At 44.9% G+C, this 17,858-nt stretch overlaps 1 protein-coding gene across 4 annotated transcripts in view; it reads left to right on the top strand.

Annotated features, from left to right (window-relative positions):
* Positions 1 to 16,978, top strand: part of ssp3 (short spindle 3) — a 52,648-nt gene extending 35,670 nt beyond the window's left edge. For all 4 annotated transcript variants that reach the window (XM_019840485.2, XM_011137780.3, XM_011137782.3 and 1 more), the window contains 4 exons: positions 2,184 to 2,607; positions 10,413 to 10,604; positions 15,515 to 15,688; positions 15,957 to 16,978. In XM_019840485.2, the coding sequence (XP_019696044.2) occupies positions 2,184 to 2,607; positions 10,413 to 10,604; positions 15,515 to 15,688; positions 15,957 to 16,031 (865 nt within the window). In that variant the 3' untranslated portion in view covers positions 16,032 to 16,978. The remainder of the gene's footprint in view (positions 1 to 2,183; positions 2,608 to 10,412; positions 10,605 to 15,514; positions 15,689 to 15,956) is intronic.
* The last annotated feature ends 880 nt before the right edge of the window (positions 16,979 to 17,858 follow it).

Genomic DNA, 17,858 nt, shown 5'->3' on the forward strand with positions numbered 1-17,858 from the left:
TACTGCTAGAAGAAGCACATTCTTTTCCTTATAAAGACGTAAATAATCTGGAAAAGTCTTCATCAGAATCAGAAGCGGAGGGCACTTTCTTTCTCTTTTCTATACGATAAAAATGTGAATGTTGATAATATTGATATCACAACAATTTCAGATGCTACCAAACCATTAGATATAAAAGAACAGTGCTTAACATATTTATCTGACAAATCAAAAGACTTTCATACTTTGGATAAATATCCAATTATAAAAAGAATTTATATAAAATATAATACACTTTTACCGAGCTCCGCGCCTGTTGAACGTGCATTTAGTGCAGAGCAACAAATTTTAACGCCGCAACGAAATAATTTGATGACAATTTTGAATGTTTGATGTTTTTTTTAAACATAATGTATAAATGTTAAATGAATTATTTGAATAAAACTAATTAATAGCTTTATAAGTGTTACTTCATTTTATTGTATATGTTAAACTTATTCGCATAGAATATTTATGTATGTACATACAAAATATGTATAGTACGTAAATATTATGTCCGAATATGTGAAATCATAAATGACTATTTATTTTGAAATTTTACGTTAATAAATAAAGGTGCCTGCAGTACCTAGATACATTTAAGGCACATTTGAGGCACCTGTACCTAGGTATTTTGTTTTCTAATACTTGTACCTGTACCTCGGTACTTCTTTCCAGAGTACTTGTAACTGTACCCAAATACTGAAAATACTTGTACCATACCTAAGTACGGAAAAGTACCTTTGCTCAACACTGCTGATAACCTCAAGCGGATTTTCTAAGTCGTGTTCGTATCTCACCGGGAAATCATCTCATTCGGCCAGACATTTTTCCCCGCCTAATCAAGTCGTCTGGCGGAATTCGCTTCCTACGACTTTATACCCTCTTCGATCCTAGTCCGTTCTCGGCGAGCGAGGCTGCGATCGGGCGCGGTCAACCCCGTTCGCTCGAGTCCACGCACGCCGCACGAGTGCGATTTTCAGGAACGAGTATGATTTTCGCAAATAACGCGCCTGCCGATTCGCCGATCGGCCGAGAGTCGAGAAGGCGACCAGTATGTGCGGCGGGATTAACTTACAACTAGTTACGATTAGACGCGACAGTTGGCCTTCCACGGGCGCGGCGCGAAGAGTGGCGGCGGCGGCGGCGGCGGGTGCACTTGCACCGTGCTATTATATATTCCAATACTCATCGCCGCGTGGACCCCGTGCTTGCATGTGTACGTGTGCGCGTTTCTGCCGGCGAGGGTCGAAGAGGGCGGCGATAATATGCGCTGACAGGCACGCACCCCCTCGGGCTTGCGCGGCCGCGAAAGGGGATGCTGCCTACGAGAAAGGAAAACATATACATACAACAACCCGATAGAATGAGCATCGCGTGCGCCGACGCTTACGACCCCCTGCACCCCTTCGACCTTCTCCCCTCCCCCCTCCCTCCAGCTTGGCTCCCTTCGTCGCTCTCTGTTCTTCTCGCGCTCTACAGCCATCTCTTCCCTTCTCTCTTCGCTTCCTCGTGCGCGCGTGCTCGGAATTACGCACTGATGTTATAATCCTCTCGTGTTACGCCGTCGCACATGCTGTCCTGTAAGCAATACATTGTTTTTTTTTATCCGGCTCCATCTCCCTCCTCCAGCACCCATATGCACACTTCGCTGCCGTATGATCGACGAATTGTGCGCCGATATCGTCGAGGGTAGTACCGTTGGCTCTCATATCCGCGAAGCGCGAGAGATCCGTCGCGGACGGACGAGATCGCGCTCGGATAACAAACATTTCGAACAATGAATATCTCGAGCAACGAAATGTTTCCCCGTTTGGCATAAGCCTCTCCGCGTTTTTTCGATAACTCGCGAGTGCACCGCGAGTCATCGCACCGCCACCCTTTATATTCCACCCTTTGACTGTCTCTCTCGTTCTGTTCTCTCACAGAGCAACCTCCTCTCCGTTGCTCATTCCTTTTATCATTCTTCAAGATGGGCGCAGCGAAGGAGAGCCGAGAAAGGGAATCTATAAATCCCGCGTTTTGTGTGAGATGTATTTTCGGATTTACCTTGTCTCATTGACATCGAAAACGTCGCGAGCAAGCGGAGGAGGGCGTGTTATTCTCGCACTCCCTTCCTCCGCTCAGTTTCACGGGAATAACGTCAAGTTTTTCTTTCCCCTCAGCTATCTAGTAGCCGGCAGCCTGGTGGATCGCGTGTCGCGTCACAGTCAGGCCTTGATCGAGACGGATTTCTTTCTGGATCAGGAGCACGAGTCGCCGTTGCTTGTATCGTCATTCGATCTTCTCGCGCGTATCTGCGGTCATCTGAAGAGGTCCGTCGATCAAGATAACGTCAGCATACACGGCGAGGGCGGCGGCAACGTGGAGCAAACAAGCTCCGAGGCGCATTTGTTGTCGACCTTGTCGACGACCGAGGCCTCAGGTGCGATCGGCGCACTATACGCGGCGGTCGCGTTGACGCCGCAGAATCAGAAAGGAGCCTCGCCGACGCCCAATCAGACCCTCACGACCGTCGTGCGCACCCTTGCCAGTCGCGGTCTCAAGCTACTCAAGTCGATCGCGGAGCTCGATCTTCGGACGCTGCAGGTAAGTTTGTCGCTTGGACTCTGCACAGACGTACACCGTGAAGAGAAAGGTCGGGCGGGAAAACAAACAAATGTTTGCTCGATAGGTGCAATTGTTAGGGGTGAGGGTGCAAATGAACAGGTGAATCCCCCTGACACAAGTAGAAGAACAAGAGATAAATTTATTGTATAATGCAGGCCGCAGCTCGCTGTATCGCTCGCGAAGGAGACAGGCAGACACAGGGCAAGAGCACAGGCTTTTGCATAACACATAATACATAACACATAAGAGAATAAACCAATTAGTTTTTTCTTCATTTCCCTCCTCAGGACAGAAATGAAGAACTCTGATTGGTTGATTCTCTTATGCGTTGTGCATTATGTGTTATGCAGAAGTCTGTGCTCTGGCCCTACTTCCCGCTTAAGGGCCAGAGCACAGACTTCTGCATAACGCATAATACACAACGCATAAGAGAACCAACCAATCAGAGTTCTTCATTTCTGTCCTGAGGAGGGAAATGAAGAGAAAACTAATTGGTTTATTCTCTTGTGCGTTGTGTATTATGCGTTATGCAGAAGTCTGTGCTCTGGTCCATAGACTTCGCAACGCGCCCGCCGTGGCGGTAAGATGATTAGAAGGGAGACAACAGGCTCTGTTACTTGGGTGCCGGAGGTGGCGCTGCGTAGTGTACGGACCCGAGACTCGTACCTAGTGGTCTATAAAGAAGAACTTGCTCTAACAGTAATATTAGGTCTAGTAGCTAATTCTTTCCGATGAAATTTACATAGCTTAGAGCAAAATTTGAAATTGAAATATCCTCCCGTCTTTTTGCGGTTTTAAAGTGTTGATATTTAACTTTTCGAAATCGACACATGGTTTGCCGTTTGACGCACGTAGCCTCAAATAATCACTAATGTTCACGGTGGCTACAAAGAGCATATTTGATACGCGATGCACTTTGCATTTCATTTGAACAAAAGCGCTTCTAAAGCAGCCGAAAGTGGTTTGAACGTTTTCGAAGTGGTAATTTTCGAAGTGGTGATCTTCACGACCAACCACGCCTCGGTCAGCCAAACTATTTGAAGACGAGGAGTTGCAAAATCGACTGAACGAAAATACGGTACAAACACAACAAGAACTGGCGGAAAAGCTGGAATAAGCCAGAAAGTTATTTATATTGATTGTTTACGTCGCATTATGTGGGAAAGGGAGAAAGAAAGGAGAGGGAAAGAAGACAGAAAGAAGAGAAGTGGATTCCACACGAGCTAACCATTAATAACAAAAATCGTCGATTGACCACATGCATCACTTTGCTCGCCAGACAGCAAGAGAAGATTTTTTATACAAAATCGTAAGTGATGACGAAAGATTATAAAGATTAGATTATATATGAAAATCCTAAACAAAAAATCATGGATTACACCCTGGTCAACCGACAACGTCGATAGTAAAACCCAAATATTTCGGGAAAAGAGTCCTCTCTATATATGATGGGACCAGAAGAGTATGCTGTACTCTGAGCTCTTGGAACCGGATAAAACTATTAAAGCAGAGACTTACCGAAGAGCGATTGATATGTTTGAGCGATGCAATTGAGAAAAAAGATTATTTAGGTTGGACAAAGTAGCCGTAATAAAGTCATCTTGTTGCACGACAATGCAAATCGCGTACAGCAGAAGCCATAAAGGAAATCATCCTATACTTAAGCTGGGAAGATGTCCTACACGCGGTGTAACACCAAACGACGTTCTCCAATACGCACTGTCTGATACACATTTTTTGACAGTTGACGACCTATGAAATTTCATCGATTACTTTATAGCCATACTCAAAGCCACCAAGTTTCTATTGTGATGGGATTCAGCAACAGTCCAATAAATAGCATAAGATTATCCGATAACAACGGAGAACGTTTCATTGATTAATCTTGTTCTATTGATTTTTAGATAAATGATGAAAAATGTCGGAAATCGGAAGGAATTAACTATTAGACCTTATAATAACATATTTGTTAATGTACTTTCACGCCGAGGAAACATTTTCTACAAATGAGAAAGTGCACATTTTCCTAAAACCGCGACTTTTCACGGAAGCAACTGTTCGTTCGATCTAAAGAGAAGGATTTAGATTTTAGCAGATACGTATCATTAGTACCCACCGAAGAAACATTTCTTACTTCTTGGGTATTTTTCTCTCCGTTCAGCAAAAGAATATGTATCGCCAATTTTCAGATGTTCTCACAGAACTCTCACAGAACAGACTGTACGATATTTTAGGCGTCCACCTTGTGGGAAATGCTTGATCCGGTTCTCGGGTCGGTGGCGCACCCGTGAATGTTTCGTGAACATTCTAGTTCACTTGAGTTCGCGGAGAGGAACGACCCGGGACGCAAGAAACTGAAAAGTTTCAGCTCGTTCCTTCTCGCGAACTCAAGTGAAACTGGGTTGTTCGTGAAATATCGGAAACAAATTCACGCATACGACATCAATCCGGAAGCCAGATCGAGCGAATCCAGATCTGCACGATTAATGCTTGATTTGTAACTGCGACGCGGCGCCGTCAGCGTAATTTCATCGTTCCGCTCTAATTTCGTCATCCGCACTCTCTCAGACACATCACGCTAAATACGCCCGTTTAATTTCTCTCACCTGGTACGATCATTACGATTCAGTTTAAACGTGGAACCAACGTCGGGCAGTAGTTATATTCGGCGATGGAAGTAGATCTTGGTCTATGCCTAGTCTCCTAGTTCACATACGATACATCAGCGTGCAGCCACAGCGGCCACGCTTGAGCGTTATAATTATGTGTTTACTTTGATAAATGTATTTTTAAACGTGTATTTTTAAAACAAGCGCTGTCGGTTTGTGTATATGGGTTGACTTAAAACTATCGCGCTTCGAGAATGCATCATGAGGCTCGGAGTCGAAAATCGTCAGATACGAGCGTTGGATTGTCGAGGTTAGCCATAAATGAGACAATATATAATTGCCCTCACTGCAGTCGTTGGAAATCAATGCGGTTTACGTCTACGTATGCACTAGGACATTCCGTGAATATGGAAGTTTGACACTCACCGTTTCGCATTGAAATCCATCGATATTCAGCCAAAGTCCAGCCAGAGTAGCGACCAGTTTGGCATTGTTTCATGTTGTAATGACACTTCGCTACACTTCACTAACACACGCGACGCGATCAACATTCGCCTAGCAAATACTTCGACGGCATTGACGAAGATTCTTCAAAATAAATGAAAAATTAGGCAAGTCAGAGCTAACGCCGGTGAAAAGGCGCAAGTAATAATAATACTAACAATAATAACAACGCTGATGGACACGCGAAATTACAAACTGTTTATTGAAAAAATTACATACGTTTCGGTCCCACATTTGGATCCTCCTCAGTGTAACCCAATACCATAATAAAAAAGAATGTGAAAAATGTCGCAAAATAATAACAATGTTTTTGGGAAGCGATAGATCTGGAAAGGCTCAAACAAACACGTGTGAAAATTAGCAAAAAGTCACACTTCTAAGCCAAGCGTCAACATCCGACCAAGATACAATAATGCAGTATATTCTCGTAACGCTCAATACCAAGTGCTTTGTTTGAATCTTTACATCCAGATCTATCGCTTTCCATAGACATTGTTATTACTTTACGATTATTTTTCACATTCTTTTGTATTATGGTATTGGGTTACACTGAGGAGTCCAAATATAAGACCGAAACGTATGTAATTTTTTCAATAAACAGTTTATAATTTCGCGTGTTCATCGGCGTTATTATTAGTATTGTTAGTATTATTATTATTTGCGCCTTTTCACCGGCGTTAGCTCTGACTTGCCTAATTTTTAATTTATTTTGATTTGTTATTTTCGTGAGCTTTGCTTGTAGTTAATTGGAGATTCTTCATTTTGTCTCGAGACGGAGCGCACGAGATCGACGACAACGAACAACGAAATCTGAACTCGCGAACTCGCTTGAGCGTTCTATCTATCGCATGTTTGGTTCTCACTCTCACGCTTGAAGAATATATTGAAGAATATTTCGCGAATCGCGAGAACCGATCGCGTCCACCAATCACGAAACCAAATCAATCAAAATGCAAAATGGTCAGTAGCGGCGTGAACTTCTCTCACGCATGCAATTCTTGAGCTAAGATGTAACTCTTCAATATTTTTGCGGGCACTACTTCGCGAGTACTTTTGCGAGGTTTACTTACGTAATACTTTTTTTTTCAGTTTAATTTCCCGGGTTCACTTTAATTTCCCCTCTCATAAGTGTGAAAAAACGGAAACTGGAGATTCAGACGTCCACAAAAAATCTACGAACGCGTATGCGAAAATACATTCCTGACTGACTGTTTGAATTTTTTCCTATTAATCGTGACGTAAAATGAAGTTTATTTTATCTACTCACTTAATCGTTTTCGTAAACGATTACGGTCTACACATGAAGATTGCAACATAAAAACCACGACACGCGCGAATTCCCTCTCACAACGCGTTCTCGAGGTAGAAAGAAAGCAAAATAATTACTAGATGTGTTTAATCGTTCCGTGATACTCTACCTCTGACTTTGATCTTTCGACGAATTTAACTCCACGAGATCCTTTGCTTGCGAAACGTAATCACGGCGTAAATCTACGTGTAAGAAATCCAAGGAATTAACGATCGTGACTTTTGTAAAGTCTGTCGGCGCGAGCGAAGTAATAGCCACGCTTCACGCGCAGCAGCGCAATTCTAATGCGCAATACCGTTATAATATACCGTTTGAAAAAATTTGAGGGCTACACTAAATAAATATTAATTCTACCAAGCGATCCTACAGCTTGAAACGAGTATAAAAATTCGAGTATCAATGCGAATAGGTAAGATGTCGTATTCGCCTAGATAGTATATATTTAATAAAAGATCAAATGAAACATTGGAGATGAAATATCCAATTTCTCAGATGTTTACTAAGCGATGCAAATATTTGGAAAAATTATTTAATTGATTCGATTAGCGTTTCGTTTGACGACACACATACGTTGCATGTATTCATGCAAAAATCTCCAAGCAAAATAAATCGCATTGGTTCTAAATTTTACGAAAGATTACCTTCAAATTTTCGTATTGCTTTCTTTTGCTTGCAAATCATCGAACCGCCTCCAACTCGGAGCCGGCCGCATTCTGCTGCAGGATCTGGAATAAAAAACAGAAACGATGACGTTAAATTCCGAGATTCGGTTTAACGAACAAGCGCACTAGTGGATCAACTTTTTCTTTCTCTCTCCCCCTTTCCCCCTGTGGTGATAATTCGAGTCATTCTAATTTTTACATCAGGATTTTCGAGAGGAAAGGGTTAAGGGAGGAAGCAGTGTAGCGAGTCCGTAAAACCTATCTTCGAGCCGAACCGCTCGGTCCTAATCGGATCCTCCGCACCCACCGGAACTGCTCTCAATGAAACTGCCACGTGCGCTGGTCACGTCGGGAACAAAAAAAGATTTTTTCCGATTAATCACAGTGATAAGGCGATTCTTCGCGAGTTCCAGGCGAGGCGAGGAAATGGAATTTCCGGTCATATTTCTTACTTAATTTTAATTTGCAGTCATCATCGATGACCGTCACGACTGCAACAAGTTGATACAAAACAGATTTATTTCGGTTGTTTTGATATTCGATGAACCGCGTGATGTAATAAGCTCTGAAACAATTGATCTTGATAGTTCACGGGTTACTCCAATCCAGGTCTAGGTTACGTCGCGCGACGTTTCGTAATTATTAAAATAAACATTGAATTTCCCAGGTTACGTGCGGATGGACAATTCGGTGTATTAATTTTCGAAGAGTTGCAACGCGCCGGCACGGAGCGAGTGAAAGTTTAATTTTCACAATCGTTCGAGTTGGTTGTGCACAATCGAATAACCGTTACGCTCGAGTCATACGTATTTAGCGGTAAACGGTCGTCTTAAACATAGCGAACTGGATAGGAGAACCATTAATGCCGTTTGAATGCCGAGAGCGACGACGAATACGTAATCAAAGTGCTAGTATATACTTGGGAAATTAATTAATCGGCGCGACTTTAGACGACAAACTTACTCTCAAACGCTAAGACCTGTACTTACTTCGTTATAACTATCTGACAGCTATCAGCTCCTGGTAAAAGTTTTTACGGTCGATTTTTCAAATACAATCAATTATGCTTTATACATCCTAAATTTCTCGGCGCCAAGTTTCTCTCTAATCGAGTGAACGTTCACTCGAAGCAGCAATGTAAAATATTGCATTCGCGGTATCGCAAGAACGAATATTTTGTTCAAACTTGGAGAGAGAGAGTGGATTCTTATAATTTGAAGCGAGTGAATATTTCAATCAATTGGAATAAATTTGTTCTCACGATGATGGAATATGACAGATTCAATCTTTGATCCCGAGTGAAAATAATCACTCGACGATTCAGAAAGGAGAATTCACATGAGTGAAAAATTCGAATGACTCGACCATCAAGGGCTCTTGTCGAGCGGAATGTCACTCGAGGAGAATTCGACTAATCTAGTCGACTCAAATCACCGGCAAGTCAGCATTCAAAATAAGTCAATCTTCTTACATTATATATATATAATTACGAATAATTTAATCGATTGACGAAATTACTTTGTAAATCAATGAAATCGAACTAATCGATTGAAACAATCATTATATGCATGTAATCACGACTTGTGCTCAGTGCCAATTCTGATTATTTAAGCAAACCAATCAATTTCTCAATCGATCAGCATGCTCAGCATGGTTAATCAACAACAATCGCGCGCGTGATCGCGGGGATATAAGCAAGCTGCGAGAGAGCAGAAGGCGCATCCATTAGACATCACCGTGAGCTCCATTACTCTTTAATTCGCGACGGTCTTCGAGATTCGGCCCCCGAGCGCCGCCTCTCCAAATGACAACGATGCCGCTTGTTGCCGCCAACAATGTGGCTTATCGTTGGCATAGGGCGTAGGGCGTCCCGCGTGATGGAGATATCATGTATCGCGGGGGTTCGCCTGTCAAGACGCGAATGGGCCTCCCGTGAAGTCCTCGGCGGTGCGCCGACCGCGAATTGAATCGAAGCGGCGTCTCGCGCCCCCTTCGCCCTTCGCAAAAACCATCCGGGCCATGCCGCGCGTCCCGGCGGGAGGGTGCGCGCCGGGAGAGAGTCCCACGGGAGCTACCGTCGATTATCCCGGGGCCCGGACGAGCCCCGGGACGAGCGGCGTGCGCATTTGCCGAAAAACCAACGGTTATTATCCATTCTCTTTGGGCGCTCTTGGCGATGCGGTTTCGCGATGACAAAGCCAGCCTGGCCGGCCTGTCGGCCGATATTCGCGCAGCCACTTCATCCTTACGAACCCGATAAAGCCCGTCTTAGATTTCAACGGGCTCGGAGCTCCGTCTCCAAGGGGAATCGCTAATTTAAGGTCAAGGAGAGCACCGGAATTATATCGATACTCTCTCTCTCTTTCCTCCTCCTCCTCCTCCTCCTCCTCCTCCTCCTCCCCCCCTCCCTCTTCTCTAGCTTCATTAAGCGCTGCTAAGTATGTTACTCCGTGTCGGATCCGCGCGTATAAGCTGCTGCATTACAAGAAGCTTCCCGATTCGCTATCGCGGAAGGAGAGAGAAACGATCGACTGATCGATCTCGCTTTATTAGAGATTTATTTATTACGGCCGTTTGGCTACTTATAGATGCGATTCTCAACGTGCCGTTTTATTATTCTTACTCGTTCATGTATCTTTTTTCTTTTGCGACAAAATGCGAGAGATGACGGCCGCTTCGCGCGGGATATTTTGTTCGCAGAACTTCCTGGGTGTCGAAGGTACGAGCTTACAGTGGCGCTTCATAGCCAGCCACCTGGTAACGCGGCTGTCACGCGATTCTTTATCGGACAAATCGGAAGTGGGATCGATGCCGGATACGAGCGGTATATACATCCTCTCGGAGCTGTTCATGGTGCTCGGCTATTTCGCCGTTAACAACACGGACAATCAGGTAACGCACTGTCTGACGCGAGCGAAGATCTCGAAATTCGGAAGGGTTCCGTGCGCTTTCCTAGCGGATTCAGCAGATTTACTCTCCAAAGAGTGACGCCAAAAATAGGCCAAAAATTGCCTGTTTCGCCACCCTTGAAATCCGACTTGAATTTGGTGCTAAACGACAGCTACATACAGGGTGTCTGGAAAAATACTGGAACCTCGGATAACTTTGCAGGATCAAGTTTTCATGAAAAACTTTAAATATAAAAGTTATATAGATATAGATATAATAGAAAATCGACTTACTGACTTTCGGAAATTTCAAAATCATCAAATTAACAAAAATCAGGGCACTATTGTAACAATATATTCTTGAGACTTAATAAAGCAAGAAAGTCTAATACCACTTTTTCTTCCGACCAATAGTTAGCGAGATATCGTAAATTAAATATTGAAAAAGTTATCAAGTTTTCCTCAAATATGTCAAAAAATATTAGGCAAATAAAAAAATGTTTTAGACAAAAGTTGTTTAAATTAATTGGTAGAAAAAAAACAGTGTAATAAAAAATAAGGATTCCCATTTAAAAAACAAGTTGACCTTCAAATGACCTTGAAGGTCATGGCCAAGGTTTCCAAATTCAAGGTCACCATCAAGTCTGTTACTCGATTTTCTACAATTTTTGTATTTAAAGTTTTTCATGAAAACTTGCAAAGTTATCCTGCAAAGTTATTCGGGGGTTCCGGTATTTTTAAGACATCCTATATAAGATATTGATCCTCTGAAAGTTTTAGATTGAGCCCACTCTTTATCTTCAAGATATGAGGGTTCAAAATTCGCATTGTGCATCAAATGCCTTATTCACTGCTTCAATAAGATCTATATGCAAAAAATAAGATCATGATATATGTCATGAAGAATAAGATCTTACATATATACGTATACACGTGTGTGGGTCACACTCTCTCAATCCGTTAATTCTCATAGGTAGCCCAGAGTGGATTGCATGAAAGTGACTACGGGATGTACGATGTAACCGAGAATGATAATTATTGGCGAGAAAATATTGTTAAAATAATCTATTCGTAACTGAATTGTTCAAACAATTTATTGCAGAAATGATTTTCAGCAAGAAATAATAGCGCCATCTCGTACAACAGAGGAAATCACATGTTAACAAGGTACCATACAAACCGAAGATTGCTAATGTTATAAAAAGGCAACAAAAAGACAATCAATAAACAGCCAAAGTTTTATCCCGTCTCTGTCCATGCCTGAGCAAACAACTGATTAAGGGAACTGCCAACTGGCATAAATGGCTCAAAACCGTTGATGCACAATGCGAACTTTGATTCCTTATATCTTGAAGATAAAGAGTGGGCTCAATCTGAAACTTTCAGCGGATCAATGTCTATGATATATAACTATCGTTTAGCACCAAGTCTGACTTCAAGGGTGGCGAAACAGGCGATTTGTGGCGTCACTCTTTACTTAACTTGCCGAAGTTGCTTGTAATTTCTTTCAAGTCACGTTCAAATTGCAGAGAAACATTTTCCATTGTGTGTTCTCTTGAGAATTATTTTTCCGCAAAAATTTCAAAATTTTCTCCATGAATATTTCTTTGAAAATCGTTCTTTGTTCCTCAGCAGTGCTGACAAAAACGTTGAAGGAAGGTCGCGCAGGAACCTTTCCCAATTCCCCAAAGTCTTTGTTTTGAATACTTCTCACGAATTTCATACGCTTTGACCACCCACGAAGAGATCTCGACTGCGTTTCGAACTTTCTTCCTTGTTCGCGCATTTATCGTATATTTATGCCGAGGATATTTCCTCGCCTCGTTAGGCCGTACACAGAGACAGAGCGGCAATGTCGCAGATCTCGAGATCTTCGAGTGGCGGTTTTCCCCCGGTAATCTCGAGTCACCCGGTACGTCCGCTGAAATACCGTCCGGTGAAATGAATGCGCTGAATGGCGCGTACAGCGCGCATTACCGGCGAGAAGGAGGAAGAAGCTGTTAGACACAACACACTCAGCGGACCTCCCATCAATATACGGCCGAACGCCGTTAAGATATATTTACGGCGTTCCGTTCCATACGTTTCACGACGACGCGTGCACGCGCGCGAGCGCGAGCGCGCACTCTTCCGTGCAGTGCCGGTCCATCGATTCGCGGGGCCGCGTGGAAAATTCGAATAAATAATTAAGTAACGAGAGAGCGCGAGAGATACGGGGAGGATAGACGACTGAGTGTTGTGAGATATGTATCGCGAGTGATCTCGAGAGACGAAGTATGAATCGATAAATGAAGCGCGACGATTGAAGTGGATACTCGTAGAAATAATAACATCCCCGGCATCGAGAGATGAATAACGGGAGAGACACTCGGGAACGCTCGACTGCAAAACTATCGCTTGTGACAATCGGCACGTTTGCGTTTTAGTTGGTAAATACAATACAAAGCGGAATATGGTTCGTTGAGAAAAATTAATTAAAAGGCTAGTCGGGAGAATGATCTATTGCGTAACGGTCAGCGATAATCTCACTTATGGCACGTTTTCATCGAGAACAAAATCGCTCGGTTAATGCGTGACTTTATTTTTATGTGTCCTCTCAGCGCAACTCTAATTCCCGCAACACTCAGTCTTCCCAGGTGTCTTTAGTCAAAATAGTTTGAATCACTAATCAGAGAACTTTTGAGAATAAATAAGCCGATCCTTTAATTGGATGCGTTTGTGAAATAATTATGATCTCTAATGGGTTGATTAAAATTCTCTGGGAGACAAAGATTCTTATGTGGGTGCTCTTTGATCGGAGGTTTTTACTGCATTAATAATAATTCGATCGGAGGATCCCTTTCTTCTCGCACGCGGAAACGACGAAAGTCGGTTTGGGGTTTGAAGCTAAGACCGATCCTGCACCCGCGGACGCGTCGATCTCGCGGACGCGTGAATCGGGATGTAACGCTGAGTGCACCACCAACGTCGCGCATTCGTCTTTCAGCGCTTTTTTAAGGAGCCGCTTTCTCTCTCTCTCTCTCTCTCTAAAAAACGAGCCTACCCTCTGCGTCCCTCTGCGAGGAGAGTAGCTCGGGAAAATCGTCTACGGAAGAGGCGAAGAGAAAGAGAGAAAGAGAAAGAGATTAAGAGAGGGGGGAACTGTTCGGAGGAGAGAGCGAGATGGAGAAGGAGAGGGTGAAACGACGGGACGCTTTTAAGCTTCCACGAGCATCTGCAGTAGCTAAGGTTATCGGCGCCGGCTACGACGGCTTCCATCTTCCCCGCTCATAAACATGTTCATAAACACGTCTATGTTCGTTTCTTGCCGAGACTCGTAACCAAATTCGAGAAGTGGCTCCTTTTTTCCCTCCCTTTGCGGTGGTGCCAATGCGTATGACATGTTAACCGTCCTTCTCTTATTTATTTTAATCTCGGGACCGGCGTTTACCCCCTTGGAACCGTGGAGCGGCGCGTGCCGCTCGGCCGCGTTAATCGTGTGACACGCTCGTCGCCGACCGGCGTCACGTTCTCGCTGGTGTCACGAAAAGTCAAAAAGGTGTACGAAACGAAACGGACGCTGCACACAACGCGTCGAAGATCGCTTTCCGCGCTCCTGTGTGATGTTCCCTCACTTCCCCCCTCACATCGTCGCTCTCACTTCTCTGCATATTCGGCAAGCTGCTCGCGTGTACGTTCGCCGAAGATTGGGAACGTGGAAGCTGCGGAGGGAAAGCCCTCGTGCCTCGGCCATAACTCGAAACGTGTCGAGCGACTCTCCACGTGGATCGATAAGGCTACCTTCCCGGCAGTTTCCGCGATAAAAGCCTTCTTTTTCTCTCGATAAAAGGACCTCGCGCTCTCCTCCTTCCTTTTCTCCCCTCTCCCCTCTCTCTCTCTCTCTCTCTCTCTCTCTGTCTCTCTCTCTCTCTCTGTCTCTCTGTCTCTCTGTCTCTCTCTGTCTCTCTGTCTCTCTGTCTATCTCTCTCCCCGATAGCGTCGCGAATCAGTCATCGAATTACGCGCCCTACCGAATTGCGTTACTGCGCTGTTACTGCGCGCGGTTACGGTTACGGTAACCACAACGGATGAGCCGATCCTCCGGCACACGCACGACGCGTACACACAGCCACGGACGCAATACGGGCCGAGGGAACGAGGATGTGTAATGTGGGCATTTCCTGCGAGAGTTTTCTGCAGGTGTACGGGGATTACAACGTCCTGTGCCATCGCGCGGTGGCACTTGTCGCGCTACACGCAGATGTCCGGCGACGTCTTCTTGCGCCAAGGACTCTCTTGCTTCCGTGACACCTGGGTCGCGTCCAGGTTCTCACGCTCTGTTAAGAAAATTTATCCAGCCGGCTCTTAATTAACCGTCTTGGTCGCGCATAACGATCGAGAGACTCCGTTCTCGTGGGTATCATGCGGGTAATTTGTGATTACAAGAGAATCTTCGTCCGGCACACCGGTCTTGCCTCCGTGAAAGACCGCGCCGACGAAACGCGCGGGCAGGACAAGCGGGTGCCTCGCTTGTTCGCGCGAAGAGAGGTCGCGAAGGCGAGATCGCGAGGAAAAAATGGTAACATCTAGGGAGTTAATACTTCGCGCACACATCCAACGGACTTGATTATTTTTGCATTTAGAGGAATCGACAAAGGTGGGTAAGAGCGGAGAAAGTCAGCGGTAGAATCACGGTAATTCATTTCGATCGTCGTCTTTTTCTACCGCGTTAATTAATTTCCTCATCATTTCCAGCCACCTCTTCTTCGTCGACGTCGCGGCGGTGGATTTTATAGAGCTACCGTCCGAGAGAGAGAGAGAGAGAGAGAGAGAGAGAGAGAGAGAGAGAGAGAGAGAGAGAGAGAGAGAGAGAGAGAGAGAGACAATTACACGCAAAAATAACAGAACGACGTGCGTCGCGGAAATCTGTTTCAGCTGGTTCTCCAGTCGGCCGGCGCGGGTCCTAGCGTTCTGCAGCAGTTGTGTACTCTACCGTTCCCTTTCTACGGAGACCCCAGACTGATACCGTACACAACCCCGGCGCTTTTAGCCGCCACGCATCAGAATCCCGAAGCGATGGCGATATTGTCTTGTGAATTATCGTACGAGGTAAGTGACGTTTGTTGCAACGTTCAAAACTGACTACGCCATTTCTCGAAATCCCGAATCTTCTCTGTGAGAAAGCTTATTTTAACTCGGCGCAGAAATTAAATTAATCCTCACTGTAATATACTCAAGGCTCTCCAACTTTTCAATAACTCTCTTAGAACGTTCCCTTTTTTAATGATTACACTATCGACACGCTCTCCTCCCGCCCACCAGCCGTTTCGCACTCTGCGATCGATGAAATCAACGAATGAATTTGCAAATTGTGCAGTTGCTGGAGCAGTACAGAAATTCGGAGGAAGGTAAACTGAATCCTTTGGTGCGTTTGCTGAAGGATAACGCCTAGTCCGCCCCTGTCTCCCTCGGCCGTCCGGCATGTTTCACCGACAGTTCAATTAGTTCAATTAGTGTAATTTCGCTCCTAAGAGCTCGCCAGGTATAAACAATCTACGTGTATCATATTCATCGTCGCCAGTGGGACATCAAGATCAGCTAAGCAGCCGTCGGCTCCTTAAAAAAGCGGCGGGTGTCACTCCATGGCGGAGTGACACCCCGCAGAACCGTAGCGACTCGAGAGAGAACGAATTGAGGAAGGGGAGTGAAAGCTAAACCATCGGACTCGATTAGCAGTGCCTCGTATTTCATTATTCAGCGATTGGGTGATTGCGTCACGTCACTTTTGTGACGATAATTACGTTGTGTCGAGCGCGAATGCTCCGCGAGAGTCCGACGCGCGCGCGCGCGCGCGTTCCTCCGTATCCGGGAATAAAACTCGATTTGCGAGCCGAGTTAAATTTACCTGCGAAGTAACGCGGACAAAAGACGTATGTTAATTTAGATCGGTGCTTCCCGGGCCATTTCGCTCGCCTATTCGCGGCCGTGATATACCGACGGTGACTCGCGCTTGAACGCGTTCGAGCGCGTGATATTCCGCGTCGTGAAGGCGCGCGCATGCGCGCGCGCGCGCGCGCGAGACGGACCGTTCGAGCAGGGCGATTTTATCCTCGAATTTTACTCGCACTCTCCTCCCGCGCAGGATATCCTTCAATCTAGTCCTTTTAACATTAGTGGAGCTACAGATTAGCAGTAATCTCGCAATCTCTTCACCGCGTATTTCGTACTATATTTTTACGACCGCCCGTCTCCACGCGTGCCAATCTATCTAGGTGCAAAGAATGTGTCTTCAACTGGGGCTTTCTTCATGTAGCAATCGTCGCGCGGCGAGGCCCGATATACATATAGTAGTAGGAAGATCCTGATGCGTGTGTTCACCGCTTAAACCGCGTCCGAAAACGACAAGGATCTCTCGCGGAGACCTCCAGCTTGTGCTCCCCGGTGTCGCGGTTCCGGTTTCACTGCGCGGAACTGATCTTTCGAGCTAATTCAGGCGCGAGTTTTCGCGGCTGCAACTAACGCATTCGTGCAATGTCCTGCCAATGCAATTGATATTAAGTACTATATATACATATATATATATATATATACATATATTATGTACACACACACACACACACACACATACGACTTACACGCATATTCAAGAGATATTTAATATTAACGATAACATCAAAGTCGAATGAGAATGGGAATCATAAATGTCTCACACACGTTCGACCTTGAGTAATATAACGATATATAATATAGTAATATATATATATATATTAATAATTAATATATATATAATATAGTATATAGCGCGTTGGTTGCGCCGAAATGTTCGCCGTTCCAACGAGCCGTTGATATTCACTTCTCATCCGGAGGCGAAACTTTCGTGCATGTCGACCGACGTATCTCGCACGACGCGCGATTAATAGTCCAATTAAATCGTAATGTCTAATGAGCTAGATCGCTTTCGTCAGTTGCTGAGGGCGTTCGCGGGCGTAGCGTAGTTCGCGTTACAGGAACGAGAGGAGACAGAGAAAGAGAGAGGCAGTATTTTTCTACGGTAGCTCCTACGAACGCGCGCATACGATTAGACTTTAAAGTGACATCGTTCACGAGAGAGAGAGAGAGAGAGAGAGAGAGAGAGAGAGAGAGAGAGAGAGAGAGAGAGAGAGAGAGAGAGAGAGAGAGAGAGAGAGAGGAGAGAGAGAGAGAGAGAGAGAGAGAGAGAGAGAGAGAGAGAGAGAGAGAGAGAGAGAGAGAGACTCACGTGCCCCCGCGAGGACGTGTC

The sequence above is a fragment of the Harpegnathos saltator genome, unplaced genomic scaffold (genome assembly GCF_003227715.2).
Source record: "Harpegnathos saltator strain DR-91 unplaced genomic scaffold, Hsal_v8.6 scaffold275, whole genome shotgun sequence".
NCBI classification, from domain to species: Eukaryota; Metazoa; Arthropoda; class Insecta; order Hymenoptera; family Formicidae; genus Harpegnathos; species Harpegnathos saltator.